Source organism: Colletotrichum tamarilloi, assembly GCF_030869305.1.
Source record: "Colletotrichum tamarilloi strain Tom-12 chromosome Unknown Scaffold_116.1, whole genome shotgun sequence".
NCBI classification, from domain to species: Eukaryota; Fungi; Ascomycota; class Sordariomycetes; order Glomerellales; family Glomerellaceae; genus Colletotrichum; species Colletotrichum tamarilloi.
In genome coordinates, this window is record NW_026849499.1 from 85,502 (window position 1) to 103,025 (window position 17,524).

Sequence of the window (17,524 nt, forward strand, 5' to 3'; positions counted from 1 at the left end):
GATCAAGACAGAGTTGGTACATGTAAGTTTCCATGGAAGTAACTATAGTACCAAGTATGAAACACATCTGTTCAAACGGTTTTCTTTCATTGGAAGCTATAAGCGGAGTACCTCATGCACCTGCCCTCAATATAGCTAGAGTCTCTGTGAAAGCCTTGGCCAGTTGCACACCCCCACGCCAGATATCGTTGTGCGCACCATCAAGTTCGACTAGGTGTGTCTTGCTCTCTACTTCAGGTAGGGAGTCCAGAGTGGCTTCTATCGACTCGACCTGATCCCAAGGCACAAGCCCATCATTCCTGCTGTGCGCCAAAACAAATGCCTCCAAGTCAAGTGCTGCGTACTGCTTAGTATCAACCTTGGATGGACTGGCCTCTACTAGTTGGTCTTCCCTCATGGCGTTGAGTACGAGATAGTCATAATCGGGGTTGGTGATATGGAGCAGCGGCAGGTCGTAAATGCCGCTGATTCCCAAGACGGCCGCGGGCTTGGGCACGGCGGGGTCCTTTAGAGTCTCCAAAGCCGTGAAGAAGGCGATTTGTGCTCCGACGGAGTGGCCAGAGACAATGTAGTTGCCGTCGATCGGATAATGCTTGTTGAGATCCTTCAGCGCGGCAACGGCGTCGTTGAGGTGATCAGGCCATCTAGCTCTCTGAAGCTCGTTCGTGGGCGTGTTATTGGGTTGAACACCAGGAAGTGCGGAAAGTCGGTAGTCTAGGGATGCGATCCCTACGATTTGAGTTGCGAGCACTTCGGAGCTGTTTGCTTCGAGGGAAGCAATTGCGGGAAGAATGTCTGTTGCGTTCTGGGCGAAGTTACGATAGAAGCCTCCGTGAATGTACACCAACCAGTACTTGTCGGTCGCTACGGTCTCGTTGGTCGCGGCTGAGGGGATGTAGACGTCGTAGACTTGGCGGACATTGGGCCCGTATGAGTAGGTGGTCGTCTTTGCGGTGGCCATGGCGGCGCCGACTAGCATTGAAGCAGCGAAGGCAGTTGAGAAACGCATTTTGATCACCGTGGTTGCTTTTTCTGAAAGCCCTACTGATGTTGAGGGAGCCTGAGCTAGGTATATATGTCATTGATCCTCGCAATCACAGCGCGAGGGGCACGTTGCATTCCGTTTTCCCCAACTGGGGTAACTAGACTCAAGGGGTGGGATTCGTTCGCCTAGCTCCTAGGGTGAATAACGAGTATAAAGACCAGCCTAACCCAAATGTCAACAGATTGTCGGTGACGCAGTTCCACCAGCTTTGATGCCAAGGATTGTAACATTTGCCTATCAGCGGCCGAGAAGACTACCCCTGGAATCTTAGCGGATGAGACCTCACTTATCGCGCAGTAGATTTGACATATCCGGCATCCGCTCCGCGTGGGTCGATAATCCCGGATCACTAGTGCTGACAGTGACATGGAGTTGCAAGATTCTTCAATGACGACTTGAGACTAATTCTAAGCGAAAACACAACACGAAGTTGAGATTCTATGGAAAAATGTAGATACTTGACTTTGCGAAAATAAAGCGGGCGATGTCTGTCATTCGACCTCAAGTAGCAACTTGTCAGCTCCCAGAATAATGGATTGAAGCTAAACACGTGGTCCTTACTATGGGAGGCATGTAGAAGTCACTCGCCTTAACATCCTTTACGCCCAGTGCACTTCTTCATGGACCGATATTGACGCATAGATTTTCATATTCAAGTAAGTAGGGATTTAAAACTGTTGAGTCTATCGCAATCCTAGATTCTTGATCTTCGTAAAGGCCTGACCTACCAGAGTCGGGCCCGGGAGCCTTACGCAAGCAACTCTTGAAATGCTCCATCCAACTCCTGCAGAGAGCTCACGATATGAGATTGCCGCTCTATGATCCAGCTTTCAAGCTTTTGTAGTGTCTGCTTCGAGTTACCAATCATGCGTTCCATCTCCTTGGGCTGCGGACCCCCCGAGGTGGCTCTATGCTTGATGATTCCAGCCGGGTCAAGCGCTTCTTGGAACTCTGCCTCACTCAGAAACTGATATGATCCCTCTTCAAGGCCAGTGTGCTTCAAGGTTTCTTTGAATATCCTGGAAGCTTCCGCATAAGGGAAGTTGCTCGGGGACAAATCTTCCGCCTTGGCGTATCTGACAGTCTCTGAAGCAAAGTGGTGCCCGATACGAAACGGTACTTTGTGCTTCCGCATTAGAAAATCGGCCAATTCTTGAGAGGCGGTCCAGTCAAGATCTAGCTCTTTCAGAGATCGTTTACCGTCAATGACAAGTGCGTTGAGAATCCTTTGCCATTGTGCGAGAACCTTTGTGGTACCGTTGATGACATCCAGATTGTGGCCTAGGTCTTTTGCGTCACCGTAGCCAGGAGGAAGATTATGTCCCTGTATGGCACGACCAACTCCCAAAGTGATAATATGAGATGCATCGGATCGGGCGTTGTTAAGTAGGCCTGGGTTTCTCTTCTGTGGCATAGCACTTGAGACATACGTGTTCTCACCCCCCTCTTGAAGAAGAATCCATGGCTTCGGCTGAGCGTATTGATTCATGACGTCCTGGATGTAGGCGCCAGTGTGAAGAGCAATTTGAGAGGCAATGCCTCCAAGCTCAACTGGCATCTCAGCCATGGTGATTTGCGCTGCATCGTAGGCGTTGTCGACTACTTGCGTAAAGCCGAGATACTTGGCCATGCGTTCCCGATTGAGAGGCCAACTTGTGCCGTTCAGCACGGTCGTGCCCATCGGACATCGGTCCAATCTGGCGTAAAATTGCCGTAGTCTCTCCGCGTCGCGATGAAGGCCTGCAATGTGACCCAGCAAGTAGTGGCCGTATGAGTTGGGTTGGGCTGCGACACCGTTGGTGTAGTTCGGTACTAGAGTCGAGGCATGGGTTTCCGCCATCTCAAGGAGGCGAGTTGTTGTCGCGTGAAGCTGTGCAGCCAACTTCAAGACTGCATCGCGAAGAATTGCCGTGCAGACCGTAGCAAGCATGTCCTGACTTGAACGGCCGGCGTGCAGAAGAGTTGCCTCAACACCCGCTGCTTCGATAAGGAGAGGTTCGAAGGTGATGACAAGGCTAGGACGCGGCGCGCCGGGTTCGTCGCCCGAGTCTAAAAGTTTCTGGAGTCCACGGCTGATGCGACGGGCTACATCTTGTTCCAGAAGACCTTCTGAAGAATTGATGACGGCGCTGGCCTTGTTGATTTCACCGAGCCAATAGTACGTGTCCCGGCCAGGGACCGGGAGGTTCTCCGGCGTGATTGCCAAACCCGGCATGATGTTTTTAGCGGAAAAGCGAAAGAAGGTAAGTTGTTGAATCAAGTGGTGGGACTTGAGATTTGTTGCATCAGCTTTATCGTGGTCTAACTTAATTTGAATCCTTCGTGCTCACGGCTGTGTTGAAGATAATGCAGCTTTGGGAAGTTGAATTGGAGATAAGGTACCTAGTGAGGGGAGATGACAGAGTGGATCCGAATGAGGCGATGCATCTGCAGTGTTGATCGGAGCCGACTCGGTTATCAAGCCGATATCAGCACATTGGGTTCAGCACTGGCTGAATTTCGAGGATCATCTCGTATCTATGATTTCAAATTGTTTAGTTAGACCTCGATGAAGCAACACGTGAGATAAGTCGGCGAAATATCCTCGAAACTTAGGATCCAAAGTCCGGTTCACAAACATCACTCGGCAGTACCAAACCTTCTGAGCTTCAAAGTTTTGTGAAGCTCCCGTGTTACCTCATGTTCCTGACCAATCATTGCAGACAGAGGCATTTTCAACGCATCGCAGCGGTTGATGGACTTGGAATCGTACCATTTATTCATTAAGTTCCTACATTACGGGCTGGATACCTCGTTAGGTTGCATCGGTGCATGGGTATCTCGGACGTTGACAAGCGCCTTATGTGCTCTTGTCTCAAAGTCACCATCTTCATACGTGTACATTTCAAGAGTTGTTGCCAGTTGCGACACCCCAGAAGTACGCCGACCAAGCACCCAGAATCAGCATGACCAAAGAACCGAAGCAAATCATAGAGATCCGCTTGTTGCGTGCCCCATTGTCCTCGTAAAAAGCCCTCTTTCTCTCATTCCACAACTCGCCATTAGCCCTACGTTGCTTCCTAGTCCATTGGAGGTTGCCCAGATCGATGGACCACCACGACAGGACACCCAACATGATTGAGACCAAGACGGAAGCGGCGGCGAGAACGGCGTAGACGATGACAACGTGGTCATAGCTGTCGTTATCGGCATCTTGGATGGCTCCGGTGATGACACGGACGATAATGTTCATCCTGCTGCTTGTTAGAAAAAGATGACTGGGTTGTCATGGATCGAGAACTTACGCGTTGTTCGTAGCGATTTTGACGGCGTAAGCGGAGCCAAAGACAGATGAATGCCACATCGAGGTACGGATACTGTCGATAATGGTGGTAGGGCCCAGAGTGAACGCAACGGCGTAAATGCCAAACGCTGCAGCAGTTCCTTTGGTATCCGTAGCCCAGTTGATAAGAGCCATAGCCAGGAAGACTCCGGTACCGCAAATAGCCACTAAGAAGGGTCAGATACCGGCAGAATCCTCAAAAGGACATGATTGACTTACACAAGGTGATGCGGTTGCCCAGGAGATCAATGAAGGCACCAATGCAGGGAACCAAAAAGAAGCCGGCGTACTGCAGAGTTGCTGAGTACCAACCAGCAGTGATGGAGTCGGTCTTGAATCTCTTCTCAGCCAATTCGGTGGCGTTCTGCGAGAACACAATTGCAGTGCTGGTCTGGAAAAGAGAGAATGACAAGATGGCCCAGAAAACCCACGGAAGCTCAAGCACCTTTCTGACTTCAAACTTCTTGGACTTCTCAGTAAGCTTTTCACCGGTGGCTGGGTCCGTAACGTTGCCAAACTTCTTGTGGGCGATGGTGTTGAAGCGGTAAAATACGAGAGTAAGAATATTGGTGAAGACATTCATGAAGACGGCGATCCAGAAGACCCATGCGAAGTTACCAGTGTTCTTTGCAATGATGTTGGCTGAGGACTTGCCGACGAACCCGCCGATCTTCTTGATGCCGAGTTCCAGGCCGAGGGTGGACGCGAAACCGTTGTTGGGCGAGAACCAGGAGCTGAAGACCTTGTACTGGGCAACCTGGGTTGCGATGTCGCCGAGGGCAAGGATGACTCGGCCGCCGATCATCAGCTTGAAGTCGCGGGTCTGAGCTGCGGCGGCGACGATAATGGAACCGATGGAGTAGATGATGTTACCTTTTGCTGCGTCAGTTTCATTGTCTCAGAAGAGGCTGCAAGTGTAAAACTCACCATACAACATGGCACCGGCACCACCAATTCTGTCCGTCACGATACCGCTCGTGAGAATGAGCAGAGTAACCATGAAATCTTCACTAGCTTCAAGCAGGGAAAACTGCTTGTTGTTGATATCGAGCTCCTTCTTGAGCGTCGACTTCAGGGCGCCCGTGATACCCGAACTCCACGAAGAACCGAAGCTGATGCAGGAGATCAGAATGACGGCAATGATCTTCCAGTACATTGGGGGATGTGGCTTGAGGTCGTCCTCCGAATCCGAGGATGATGACTCGGGGACCTCGTTGACGAGGTCTTCGGGGTGTTTCTCCCGGTGGGACTCGAGATCTGCGCGGGCCGCCATTGTTGTTTGATAGTACCGGTCTCTCGGTAGCAGTCTAATGCACGAATGATGGATGAGAAGGACAAGGGAGCGAAGTGAATGCAACCATCGAAGCAGCGCTCGTCTTGCTATTTATCCAACCTATGTCGGACGGTAACCGAACTCTGTTGGTTCGCAAACCCGAGGTCGGATCGAGACGGCACGGCGAGAAACGTAAGACTTGGCTTCAGAGAAAGCAACTCGGACGATGGAGAATTCCATCAGAGGACTTTTTTCTCTCACATTCAAGGTTTTCTTTGCTCTAGACTAGTGCGCCAAGCTCCATGATGGCTCTCGGAGATGCATCTGATAAGATTAAACAGGCTAGCAAACCCCTTTACGAGTCAGGGATATGCTAGTCCGAACCGCCCCCTCGAACCCAACGACCTGTCAGCGCTCTGCTTTCAATCCACAGCGGGGTTGTTGCGAAGTGGAGCCTGAAGCGAGAAACAGAATTCTCACAGTGAGAAGTTTGTGCATTCGAGATTCTCCATACCGCCAGCTCTGTTGGCCAGTGAGAGAGCCGTTGGTGGCAGTTTTGGCCGGATGCAGACGACGACGACTTGTGATTCCATCCGGGGGAAGTCCCATCAAGCTACTTGAAAGTCTCGGCTTTCGGGTGGGCTCTGCCACATGGGGGCAAGGATGGCGTGGTTTTCAGCCGTATGTGGGCGTCTGATTCTCGACTGGTATCTGATGATCTCGAAATCTCACCGTGAGGGATTGAAGCCTTCGACACTGCATCTTCAGCACGGCCAAGGTTGAACAGCTTTGGTTGCGCTTGGCGGACCGCGGACGACGCGTCTCTTTCTGTAAGTACCGCCACAAACTACTTGTTTGCCATGCTTGCCGTTCCTATTTGGTTCGTTATTATAATGAATTCGGCGACACAATTGTGCAGCTGCTCGTAGAACGTGTCGTCAGACCGAAAAGCGCATCCTCGTGTTTTTGGTGTTCCGATTTCCGATGGGAGCCGGTTTCGGGCTTAGTAAGCAGCAAACACTCATGAACTACTCCGTAAACGGTTTAATCTCTTGATCTTCTGTTTAAGCTGTTGTCTTTTATCAGATCTCAATGCATTTTCAAATGAGCTAGTACATAAAAAGTTGAGGTTGTGTGCGGCTTCCGCATGCCGTCTTATTCCTTGGTGATTTGTGTGGCATGTGTCTCTCCAAGTCGCCTGCATTTCCGTGACCTCCTCATGAAGCAAGCCCCTTTGCCAGTGGCCTGTGCGCCAGAGGGTGGCAGAAATTATGCGTGTTTTGTCTTTTTTAATCTCTTTACTATCGGACTCACAATCTATACAGGGCTATTGAATAGAAGGTGTAATTTTTTCTTTATGATCTCAACTGGCTAAGGCCCAATCAAAGCCACTTCTGCGGAGAGTATCCTCTTCTTTCCTTTGAGACATATTCAAACTCTAACCAACGTTTAGGTGGGGAATGGCTCAACGAATGCATTACATCGAGCGCGTAAGTTAATTCAATTGAAGTGGGCAAGGAAGTAGAGTGACATATCAATTGCTAAAGAGCTACCGAGAGACAAGAGAGACCTATACAAATCATACTGAACCCTAGAAGCCATAGTCCATCCCAGGCATCCTCACCATCGTTCCAGGTGAGTGTAGATTGCTACGATGCTGGCAAGCGACCAGACAAGTTGCGCTGGTGACTAGTTCATGTTATGCAGATTGAAAGAACAGCCTTGGCAGCGAATGAAGACCTTAAATGTTGCACAAGAAGGAAGAGACATCGTCGTTCATGGTGCTGAACGAGGGGTGGCTGCGGATGTCGGTGACCTCTCCAGTAGTGGCGATCTGACCGCCACCGTTGCGGCATCCAGTGTCACTGTGGCAAGTGGATTAGAAATCTGAGCTGATTTGAGGATGTATGAATCTTTGAACTTACTTGTAGAAGATGCAGTTGTAGCCGTTGGCGTTGAGAGAGCTGACCTTGTCGTTCAGTCTTCCGATGGGAGAGACTGGAGACTGTCAGCTAAGAACCAAGATTAAACTGTACAACCGGAACTAACCGCAGAAGCCAAAGTTGAAGTTGACAGTGTCGCAGTCAGCCATGCCCTTGTCACTGCAGAGAGTGACACTCTGGTTGATCTGTCTTTCCTCGACTTCCTTGTTGGAAGTCTCGACAGGGGCCGCGAAGACAGCGACGGAGGCGAAGAGAACAGCGACGATGGTCTTGGAGAACATTTTTGGAGATTTCAAAAAGTTGGTAAGTTGAAGGAACTTATTGAGTTGGTAAAGAGAGAAAGTTGTAAAGATTGATAAGCTTGAAGCTGAAGGATTGTGATGATGATTGTTGAAGAGACTGAATGAAGTGTGAATGTGTGATGATGAGAGAAGAAAAAGAAGACATTTAACGCGGGATTCAATTATCTTTTATAGACCTGTGAAGCATCTCAAGATGCCTCTGAAGTCTGAACTTGCTGCGAGAACGAGTTCGTGATCTCAGAGCCCAGGTTTCTAATTGAGAGATTCGAACCTTAGGAATTGTAGAGATAATTGCCAAGAGTCTCGTCAAGATGCCTTTGCAGACCTTCGAGGCTGAGTTTAGGATCTTGGCGATTATGCATCGAGCCCAGATGGAGGAGGGCTAAATCACGTAATGCACGGAATGCAGCAAGTTCGGACCAAATCATAGTTGTGTCAATTATAGATGGTTCCTGTTCTTTCGGGCAAGGTTAACGTTGGCAAGGACGCTGAGTTGGGATAAAACTGCCCGGTGATGACTCGTCTGCCCACGCTAAACCAGATTAACGTTATTTGTCCAAGGCTCAACCTGACATTCCAAACCGCTGGGTCGGAAAAGCAGGCCTGGACGTCTTCGGATCTGGGCCGGATCACCGGTCACGGACCAAGAGCTGGCGTCCGTCGGGAACGGCCAGATGCTCCTTTTTTCCGCTCGCACTGCTGTTAGGGCACAAACGGGCGCTGTAAGGCGCGATGAGCCTCGTGCCAAGCCCATCTACATGAAGCTCCCCTCACTGTGGTCGAAAGCCGTAAAGACAACATGCAATTTTCCCCGCCCAAGTTCGTTTTCGTAAAGCACCTGGCTGGGTGTCGATACTGAATAAACAATCTGATCTGAAACTATAATAGAGGCAGCTCATATGGAGGCGGGCTTCCAAGACTACACGATGCACTCGTGATAGCTTCAACCCGTCTCTAAGCCATGAATATGCCAAGAGTGCAATTCTGGATTGTGAGTTTTCGGTTTCGGGTAACTCCTGAGTATCCGCATAGCTCGGGGTTTGAAGAGATCGTGATACAGCTGTGTACTCTGTAATGCTTTTGCAAAGCACATCTTGGACTTTAGCCACAAGAGAACACTGAGGAGTCGGCTCTTTCAGTATGAGAGAGAGCTACCAGAAATGAGAGTCTGTAATGTTTGTATAAATACCACTCCATCATCCGCCCTTCGTTCAGTTATATCATCATCCAAACCAACCACTTCTCTATCCTTCTACACTCTTTTCTCAGTCCTTCAATCAAAAGACCACTTTCCTTTTTACAAACCACTCTCTTTACCAAGTCTACAACTTTCAAATCCTGTCAACATGAAGTTCACCACCATCACCACCGTCTTCCTTAGCGGTCTCTTCACTACCGCTGCAGCTATCGACCCCGCCGTCTACGCCAACAGTCTGCAGGAAAGACAAGTCGCCGGCGCCATGGAGACCCAGAACCTGGTTCGCGCCGAGAGCATTCTCAACTCGGCACGCTCCGGGTCAGTCGGCAACATCCGCAGGCGCCGCCTTCGTGAGGCCCAAGAGAGGCAGTGCGTGAAGCAGCCCGCCACGGAGTGTAACAAGTGCATGGATACTTTGGTCGGATCAGCTATCTTTGAGGTCATGGAGTGCGGTATTGCGGCTCTTGGCGTCGGTGCGATTGGTGGAGGTACCACTGCTGCACTTGCTGCCATGGGGTTTTTGGCTTGTGATGGAGCCGTTTACAACAGCTACGAGAAGGGCTTGATTGAGTGCAGAGCCTTCTAGGGGCATATGCCGTACAATTTGGGAAGGCGGATGGTACATGTACACACATCTCGTGCTTTATTGATATGTACTGAGATATTTCAACTTTTGCTGAGTTTTGGGGTACTAGTATTCTGTGTGCGGCCTGTCATTCATATTCACTCAATGGTTGCTTCTTGAATCAAAACTGTGCATCACGAAACGAAGAAGTATCATTGGCAAAACCTGACTGGGATTGTCACTTCAGACTGAAACGCAGGGCATGACTTAAATCAGTCCTTTGTCGTGGGAGGTGGGGAATTCAGAACATTGAACTGAATAAGAATGTGTTTTTTGTCCACTTCCGCCCAGCTTATTCTCTTATCAGATGTATATGCTCTCACCTGCCAGGAACAAGCCATTGCGCAAATGATCCGAGACGTGAACAGTGACTTTTATCTATTGGCAATATGTGCTGACCCACCTTACATACATGCGGAGGAGCGGGCGCAGAGGATGGATGATGTTTTGTTTGCTGAAGATTGACCAAGCCTGTCACAAAGGACCTTGTGTCACATGTACGTACTTTCGCAGAGATCACTTTATCCTGCTGCGAACCTGCCCCTGAACAGCCTCTGCGAGACTTGATGTACGTTTACCGCCAGATCATTCAAACATAGACTGAATTGGTGGTCATAATGAAAAAGAGCTGCTCATTTCTCTCGACCGCCACAATCGAGAGTAGTCTAGGCACTATATTCACATCCTATTGGAGATGCTGTGTCACCAAAACACTGTTCTAGATGACAAAGATACACGACTGTTCAAGACAAGCAAGCTAGGATGCACCAAGTCGACGAGGGTCATCTGCTGACTGCAAACAAAGTGTAGGTATATGGGACATTCAATAAAGATCAACTGAACAACCCTTGTAGTGCATGCCAGGTCGTTGCTATATAAACCGCGATGTGCATGCTTGACTCTGGACGATAATTTGCAGAGCATGACGACCCAGAAACAATTTCAGCACTCCACTGTCTAAAAACGAAAAAAACAATCCAGCATACATCTAGAAGGGAAAGAAAGAAAAGTGAAAAACAAAACAAAACAGAAAACCAAGATTTCAAAATTCACAACTCACTGTGACCACTGCCGTTTCCTTCCGCGCGACGAACCAAGACCTCAAAGGCCTCAAGCAAAAATGTCATCGCCATCAAAGTCATCCGAGACGCCATCATCCTCACCCAAAAAAGACATCGACGAAGGGCCCACAGATCATACTCCTAAAGAAGGATGGGGCGAGAAATACTTCGGTGGCCGCAATGACCAATATCGAAATGGTCCTCCCGAGACTGGGACTGGCACACAGGGCGGTCACCCCTCCCAGGGGGCTGTTGCGGCCACAAGGGGTGGCCATCACGTAAGTGGTGCCTCTGGGCATCACTCGTCGAGTACAAATGATATCTCGACATATCAAATTCCCACCGACAAAGAAAAAGAGGCTGACCCAGAGCAAGATTCCATCGAGAGACAGCTTTTCACCGGTATATCTACATTGATACACAATAAGATTGATGAGAAGAGAAAAGAAGAGAAGTAAAAAGAAGAGAAGAGGAAAAAAGAGTCAGCTGCCTGCCAACCATCCGAAAAGTGCACGTGAAAAACGTTGGGACTCACGAGGTCACTTTCATTACAATGAAGTCATGATATGCTAGTTTTGTATCCAGCTAGATTCATCAATAAAACCTCTTAAATGTCTCACATCGACTGAAGTGCCGTGGTCGAACGAAATTTCGCTCATGAAATGCCGGAAAACATAGAGAGTCTCACCTCCAGCCTCGTTGCCGATGACGATAGTTCCGCCTGGAATTTCGAAGCGGAGAATATATAGGAAACGAGGGCATATTAGCGTACCACTTGCTTTCAAGATGACCAATCGAAATAAGTTTCTCCATTTTGGGATTGGTTCCAGCGAAGCAGAGAGATAGGCTGGAGAGAAGCGATGCTCCGAAGTCTATGTAGTAATGATGAAAGCCTGAAGAAGACTTCGATCATAAGAATGCATTCCTCGTGAAAAGTCTAGACGAGTCACACGTGCTGTGTTTTTTAAAGATCCTCGAAGTACTCTCTGATCGATCATGTAAAGCCTCGCAAGTGCGATGATGAAGTCTATTGTTATCATGAACTCAAGTGTGTATTAGATATTCATATCAGAGCCTCTAGGCATTTCCAGTGATGATAGCAGCCGCCTGCTCCGACATGGCATATAACGGAGCCATGAGATGGGCAGCCATGGGGACAGGCAAAACTGAGGCATCCACCACACGTAGGCCCTTCACACCTCTCACCTTGAACTCGGAGTCAACGACCTTGCCCATGGAGCACGTGCCATGAGGATGCCACGTCGTGACACCTCCCGCTGCCAGACGAGAGTTGAGATAATCGTCAGTGTCATCAAGCGACACAGGCTCAAAAGCATCTGGCGCAGTCTCACCGGCGATGAAGTCCTTGCCAAAAGTGGTGTTCAGCATCAGCGTGGTCATTTGACGTATGCCCTCGCGGTAGACGTAGCGGTCGACCTCGGTTTCAAGGTAGTTGAGGTTGATGATTGGTCCGGTTGCGGGGTTGGAGGATTCGAGACCGACGGTGCCGTGGGAGGTGGGTAGAAAAGAGACTACATTGGTGTAGATGTGCGATCCATCCAAAGGAACGGTAGGGTTCGAGGCACTGTAGGCCTGGTAAATGATAAAGTTCTCAAGGAAACTTCGGCCTGTCTTAAGAAGCGAGTGAGTCGCGGCGTCTGGTGCAGCACCCTCGTCTTCGGCGATGGCAGCGGCAAGGCCTGTCTTGTCGACATCAGTGGACACAACCCAGTCAATCGGGTAGCCGGTAGCGAACTCGGGCTGTGAGAACAGTGGGTTGTTGGAGCCAAGCGCGAGACCTTTCTCGGGGTTCTTGAGCTTCCAGAACTGATAGAATGACATGTGATCCATGAGATTCTTTCCAACTTCGGGGAGGTCGAGCCTGACTGAGATGTTGTGCTTCTGCAGCTCTTCAGCGTCGCCGATACCAGAGAGCATGAGCAGCTGGGGAGATCGGTATGCTCCGGCCGCCGAGATTACGTTCTTGGAGGAAATCTGGGTACCATTGGCGAGCTGAACGCCGGTTGCCCTCAGCTCCCCGTTACTGCAATTCTTGGCAAGGATAATCTTCTCAACCAGAGTGTCGGTTAACACCGTGATGCCATCGAGGGGGTAGATAACTGGTGTGAGTTCACGAAGACCGTTACGTCTGGTCTCGGTGAGCTCGGCGCGACCAAGGTTATCGCCGGCGTTGCTGTCGAGGTTGGGCAAACCCGTAACTCCGAGTTCTTGCCAAGCCCCCGCAACATCGTCGCGGAGGGGGTATGATCGGCCTGTGGATGTGACGGAAGCAACGTGGAGAGGACCCCCATTGCCGTGCTGAGCGGTACTGTTGGTGCTGAACCAATCCTCGGCCTCCTTCATCCAGGGTAGTTGGCTATCATAGCTCCATCGCGAGTCGCCTACGATTTCAGCCCACTCATCATAATCCACCTTGGGGCCACGAGTATAACCACCTGGGTACTATTAGTATTTCGAGTCAGTCTCGAGAAAGTTCAATGGCTGCTTACAAGAGTTGATCGCGGCGCCACCTCCCAAGCCTTTGCCCTGGTTGTAGACAAGACTGCGGTCATTAAGCGCGGAGACAGGTTTAGTCGGATACTGCCAGTCGAGCTCGCCACCCATGAGGTTCGTAGCGTTGGTGTAAAGAATGTCAGTACGCGACCGGGTGTCTTCGCCAGCCTCGATGAGGAGAATGTTCAGGGAACTATTGTACTCCAACATGCGGCTTGAGATGACAGAACCCGCGAGGCCACCGCCAACTATGACGTAGTCCCAAACTGTTGAAAGCATCTTGTCCTGTAGTTTCTGAGTGCCAGATGTATGATGAACCGGAATTATGTAGGAGGCGAGAAGGGGGCCAAGAATGACTCTGGGGGGTGGACTGGACCAAGCGAAAGGGCCTCGAACATCACCAAAAGGCTGCAAGTACAGCGATGTAGCTTCGGGTTTATATCCCAACGCCAGGAGGAATACGCTTGCTCAGGCCCTTCGAAATATTTCGGCCATAGTTCCCCAATATTGATTCCCAGGAAATACCCACAACCGGGCGCGTGGTTTGGTTTAGGTCTGAAGACTGCATGTATCCGCTTCTATTACTGCATGCGCAATCTCGCCCATTCTCGGTGGTGTGTTGTACACGCAGAGACATGCTTGTGCACCCTGAATAATGTGTGATGCTTCTGGAGTGACTCCCTTCAAAGGGCCGGAGGACCGAAATAAGGTTACGTTGCAAAATCCTAACGATATTTTGACATGTTGGAATTGGACCGAAATCAATGGGAGCACGACCGGTCGGGAATCATGTCCGAACGTAACCCTCGATGTCTTCAAGGCTCAAGTGCAGGTTCTCTCCAACCGCATATAATGTGGAACGTCATCCCTGCTAGCCGGCTTGGCTGTTTGGAGACAGGGATATTTATATGAGCGGGTGAAGAAGTTTGTTGGTTGACAAGACCAACGTTACTTCTCACGAAAAGCCAGCCACCTTTTTTTATTTGCCAGAGTATGAATCATATTGAAGTTCACTCTACATTTTACGTACATGTAAGAATAGGATTTAGTATCATCTGAACGTGAGCGACGCACCTGAAGTCTACTGACAGCCCAAGTGATGCCTACCAGCATTTCTGTCCTCAAAATCGATGGAAAGCAGAAAGTCGCAAGAGATATTGGACTTTCGTTGCGACTCGCAGGAGCAAATTCAATCATGTTCAACCGCCCGTCTTTACCAGGATTGTTTGAGACCCTTGGCCTCCGGGAGCATCCAGGATGTTCCGCGCTCAAGAATTTGTCCCCAGTCCAAGGTCCAACATGGCCCAGCCCACAAGGCCCGCTTGGCAACCAGGGACCTCAAAAACTGCGCAACACCAAAGCAACAGAGTGCATTGAGGTGACAACAGTTCTTATTGGCTCAAGAGCCCTCCAGGATTTCGTTGGTCGTACGATCTATCTAGGATGAAAAGCAATACTCAGGCGAGCAATGTGACAAATATCATAGGCATTCTGCCGAGATAGCCTATGGTTTGACTTACAGGGCTGGAATATCGATTTTTTGAAGCCGCGAATGATAGGGAAATTTGCCGAAGTATCGGGTTCAATTACTAACCTATACCCCTCAAGAACCTGCTCATTTATTATGATTCATGACGCAATACAGATGAATTCTGTCTTGCAGACATGAGGTAACTAACAATCTGCAACGTTGTCGTCCTCTGATTCAGGCACTTATTCAGCTTACCTCAAGAGATATGAGCAACACCGGAATGTGCACGCTGGGCTCCGCCATCCTGTAACGAGTTTGTCTCCCTACTACATGGCGGGAGGTACAAATCCCAGGAGCAAATCAACAATCACAATAGTAGATAACTGAAACATTGAAGACTGGAGGGATCAATAGAAGGAGCTAGTGCATCATCATTGTGTCTAACGAAGGTATTCGATGTGGCATGCCCCTTGCTTTACGATGGAAGTCGGAGGATGGTTGGTTTCGCGAAAAGGTCGCGCGAACTGGCTGCGCCGCCACGCGCGCCTCCCGAGTGCAGCTGGCCGTATTACCGGGTACGTGGCTTGGTTATCGTCAAAGAACCCAGGTTTCCGGTATTTGCTTGCGAAAAGGAACAAAGTTTTCCATTCGGGTAGGAGCGTTGCATGTCACGCGTGGTTTGCAGAATGGACGACTTTTAGAACCCCCTTCTTGGTGTAAGTATATTCGTTTGTGTCGCGAGCGAGGTGAATCCAATTGAGTAGGTAACATAGATTCAGAAATCTGGCAAACCACTGTATGTGTTTTGTCAGCCTTGGTGAATAAAAATCTGTGCAATGTGCTGTGAAGAGCGCTCTGAAATGCTGCTTGCGCAGACCTCAACTTGCATAACTATGACGACCTGCCCAATATGGGATAGAGTGAGCGCAACAAGCAAATGATCCAATACTGAAGCCCTGTCACAATTTCGTCGGCTCAATGTGTTCAAGGAGGGTGAAGGCTGCCAGGCACAGGCATGACAAGAAGGATCTGAAGACTTGGCTAGAATCGCCAGGGTCAACGTCTCAATGCAGATGCGTCCCTGACTCCCTGCATGGTCCCCATTCGTCATCCGCCGAGATGGAGTCATGCAAGTTTTGACGAAGATAGCTGTGCCGCAGAACTCACAGGATAAGACGTAATCCCGATACCCACACCAGTCGTACTCTGTCAAGTCTGTCTGGGATTGAATTCGAAGTCTTGTTGAAAGTACCGACTTGATTTCCCCCGCCAACCACACAACTGTTACAAACACAACAGCTTTGAGAGCGTGACGACAATGGCTGTCGATTCCGACCTCTCTCGGATCACGACAACCGTCGTGCCACTAGCAGCAAACCCAAATGCTACACAGGTGATTTATACCAACATTGTGTTGGTGACACTCGTCACAGTATGGACGGGGCTGCGTCTGTACTCGCGAAAGATGCGCCGGGTTCCATTTGGAGTTGACGACAGCTTGTACATGGTAGCGCTGGTATGAAACGAGGACAAATCCGTGAACACTGGGGTAATAGACTGATCATGAATTCGTCAGATACTGTTCTACGCCTTTGTAGTCCTGCATTTCATGAGTACGTATGGCATTGACTACCTGTTGTCTTTCAGTCTCACCAGTAGAAATGTATCACATTTGTGTCGATGCATGACTGACCAACAAATCTCAGTGCTTTTCCTCGGTGGTGCAGGCCATCACGTCTCCGAGCTCCAGCCGTGGCATATTGAGAAGTTGATGAAGTTTGGGTATGCTAGTCAAGTGGTCTACGCTGTGTCTCTTGGGTCACTTAAGATCAGCATCTGCTGGATGCTTCAACGCATCTTCTTTGTCCGCCCGTTCAAGGTAAGCAATTGAGACCCGCGTCAGAGCGATCGCAATCCCCTCATATCGATGTAGACTCAGTTCATTAACCAGCGACTGCCTGGTCAACAGATTGCGGCTTGGGCAACCATGGGCTTATGCATTGCTTGGACTTTGATGACGATTCTCATTGGGTTACTTATCTGCAGACCCATCGCAATGCAATGGAATCCAACGATTCCAGGGGGAGTTTGCGGTGATCAGATTACAGCTTTTGCTGCTGTGGGCGTGGTCGATGTTATCGTCGATCTGATCATCTTCATTCTGCCTATCCCTATGGTGCTGAAGCTCCAAGTTTCCAGTGCGCACCGAATCGCACTCATAGGCATCTTCGGGGCCGGTATCCTGTAAGTGAAGCCCAAAGCTGCTTGGCCATAGTCCGTTCTATTCAAGGTCGAACCAATCATATTTGAAAAAATTCTAATAGATGAGCTTGCTCACAGGACAATCATTTTCGGAGCCCTGCGGCTTGCTTCGGTATTCAGCGTCGACTTCCTTGACTTCTCCTTTACATCGCCGAACGCTATGGTGTGGAGCTCAGCTGAAATGGGCGTCGCACTCATGGTATCGTCGTCACCGATCCTCCGGCCCGTCTTTGACCGCATCTTTGGCCGATTCATCAGTACCCTTCGATCGAGTGCAGACCGAACCAATCCCCATGCGAAATAAGTCAACATACCCACTTCCTGGCACCCCCCTGTTTCTGGCACCCACAAAAACGCGAAAATCCACCACAACCCAATGCCCACCCCCAACCTCCTTTTATCACAACATTTTCAATTCGCGTCCAAATGGGCTCATCTTTTGCACATGTCTTCTTCTATATATAATGCCTCAATATACCGAAGATCAGCTTCGTCAGGCTCTCGAGGA

General features: G+C 49.6%; 7 protein-coding genes across 7 annotated transcripts; 2 read left to right on the forward strand and 5 right to left on the reverse strand.

Annotated features, from left to right (window-relative positions):
* Positions 1-112: 112 nt before the first annotated feature.
* CTAM01_14229 (uncharacterized protein) lies at positions 113-1,009 on the reverse strand (the record flags this gene model as incomplete). Its single annotated transcript, XM_060530230.1, has 1 exon — positions 113-1,009. The coding sequence occupies one exon, from the start codon at positions 1,007-1,009 to the stop codon at positions 113-115; it is 897 nt and encodes a 298-aa protein (XP_060375211.1).
* A 784-nt stretch (positions 1,010-1,793) lies between these two features.
* CTAM01_14230 (argininosuccinate lyase) lies at positions 1,794-3,260 on the reverse strand (the record flags this gene model as incomplete). Its single annotated transcript, XM_060530231.1, has 1 exon — positions 1,794-3,260. One exon carries the CDS (start codon positions 3,258-3,260, stop codon positions 1,794-1,796), a length of 1,467 nt encoding a protein of 488 aa, XP_060375212.1.
* Positions 3,261-3,929: 669 nt separating this feature from the next.
* CTAM01_14231 (major facilitator superfamily transporter) lies at positions 3,930-5,640 on the reverse strand (the record flags this gene model as incomplete). Its single annotated transcript, XM_060530232.1, has 4 exons — positions 3,930-4,278; positions 4,330-4,534; positions 4,587-5,240; positions 5,295-5,640. 4 exons carry the CDS (start codon positions 5,638-5,640, stop codon positions 3,930-3,932), a joined length of 1,554 nt encoding a protein of 517 aa, XP_060375213.1.
* Positions 5,641-7,381: 1,741 nt separating this feature from the next.
* Positions 7,382-7,864, reverse strand: CTAM01_14232 (uncharacterized protein; the record flags this gene model as incomplete). The annotated part of the gene is made up of 3 exons (XM_060530233.1): positions 7,382-7,505; positions 7,566-7,638; positions 7,690-7,864. 3 exons carry the CDS (start codon positions 7,862-7,864, stop codon positions 7,382-7,384), a joined length of 372 nt encoding a protein of 123 aa, XP_060375214.1.
* Positions 7,865-9,231: 1,367 nt separating this feature from the next.
* Positions 9,232-9,669, forward strand: CTAM01_14233 (uncharacterized protein; the record flags this gene model as incomplete). Its single annotated transcript, XM_060530234.1, has 1 exon — positions 9,232-9,669. One exon carries the CDS (start codon positions 9,232-9,234, stop codon positions 9,667-9,669), a length of 438 nt encoding a protein of 145 aa, XP_060375215.1.
* A 2,177-nt stretch (positions 9,670-11,846) lies between these two features.
* Positions 11,847-13,562, reverse strand: CTAM01_14234 (uncharacterized protein; the record flags this gene model as incomplete). The annotated part of the gene is made up of 2 exons (XM_060530235.1): positions 11,847-13,225; positions 13,280-13,562. The coding sequence occupies 2 exons, from the start codon at positions 13,560-13,562 to the stop codon at positions 11,847-11,849; spliced, it is 1,662 nt and encodes a 553-aa protein (XP_060375216.1).
* Positions 13,563-16,072: 2,510 nt separating this feature from the next.
* CTAM01_14235 (uncharacterized protein) lies at positions 16,073-17,320 on the forward strand (the record flags this gene model as incomplete). The annotated part of the gene is made up of 5 exons (XM_060530236.1): positions 16,073-16,270; positions 16,331-16,367; positions 16,461-16,633; positions 16,688-16,998; positions 17,095-17,320. The coding sequence occupies 5 exons, from the start codon at positions 16,073-16,075 to the stop codon at positions 17,318-17,320; spliced, it is 945 nt and encodes a 314-aa protein (XP_060375217.1).
* Positions 17,321-17,524: the final 204 nt, after the last annotated feature.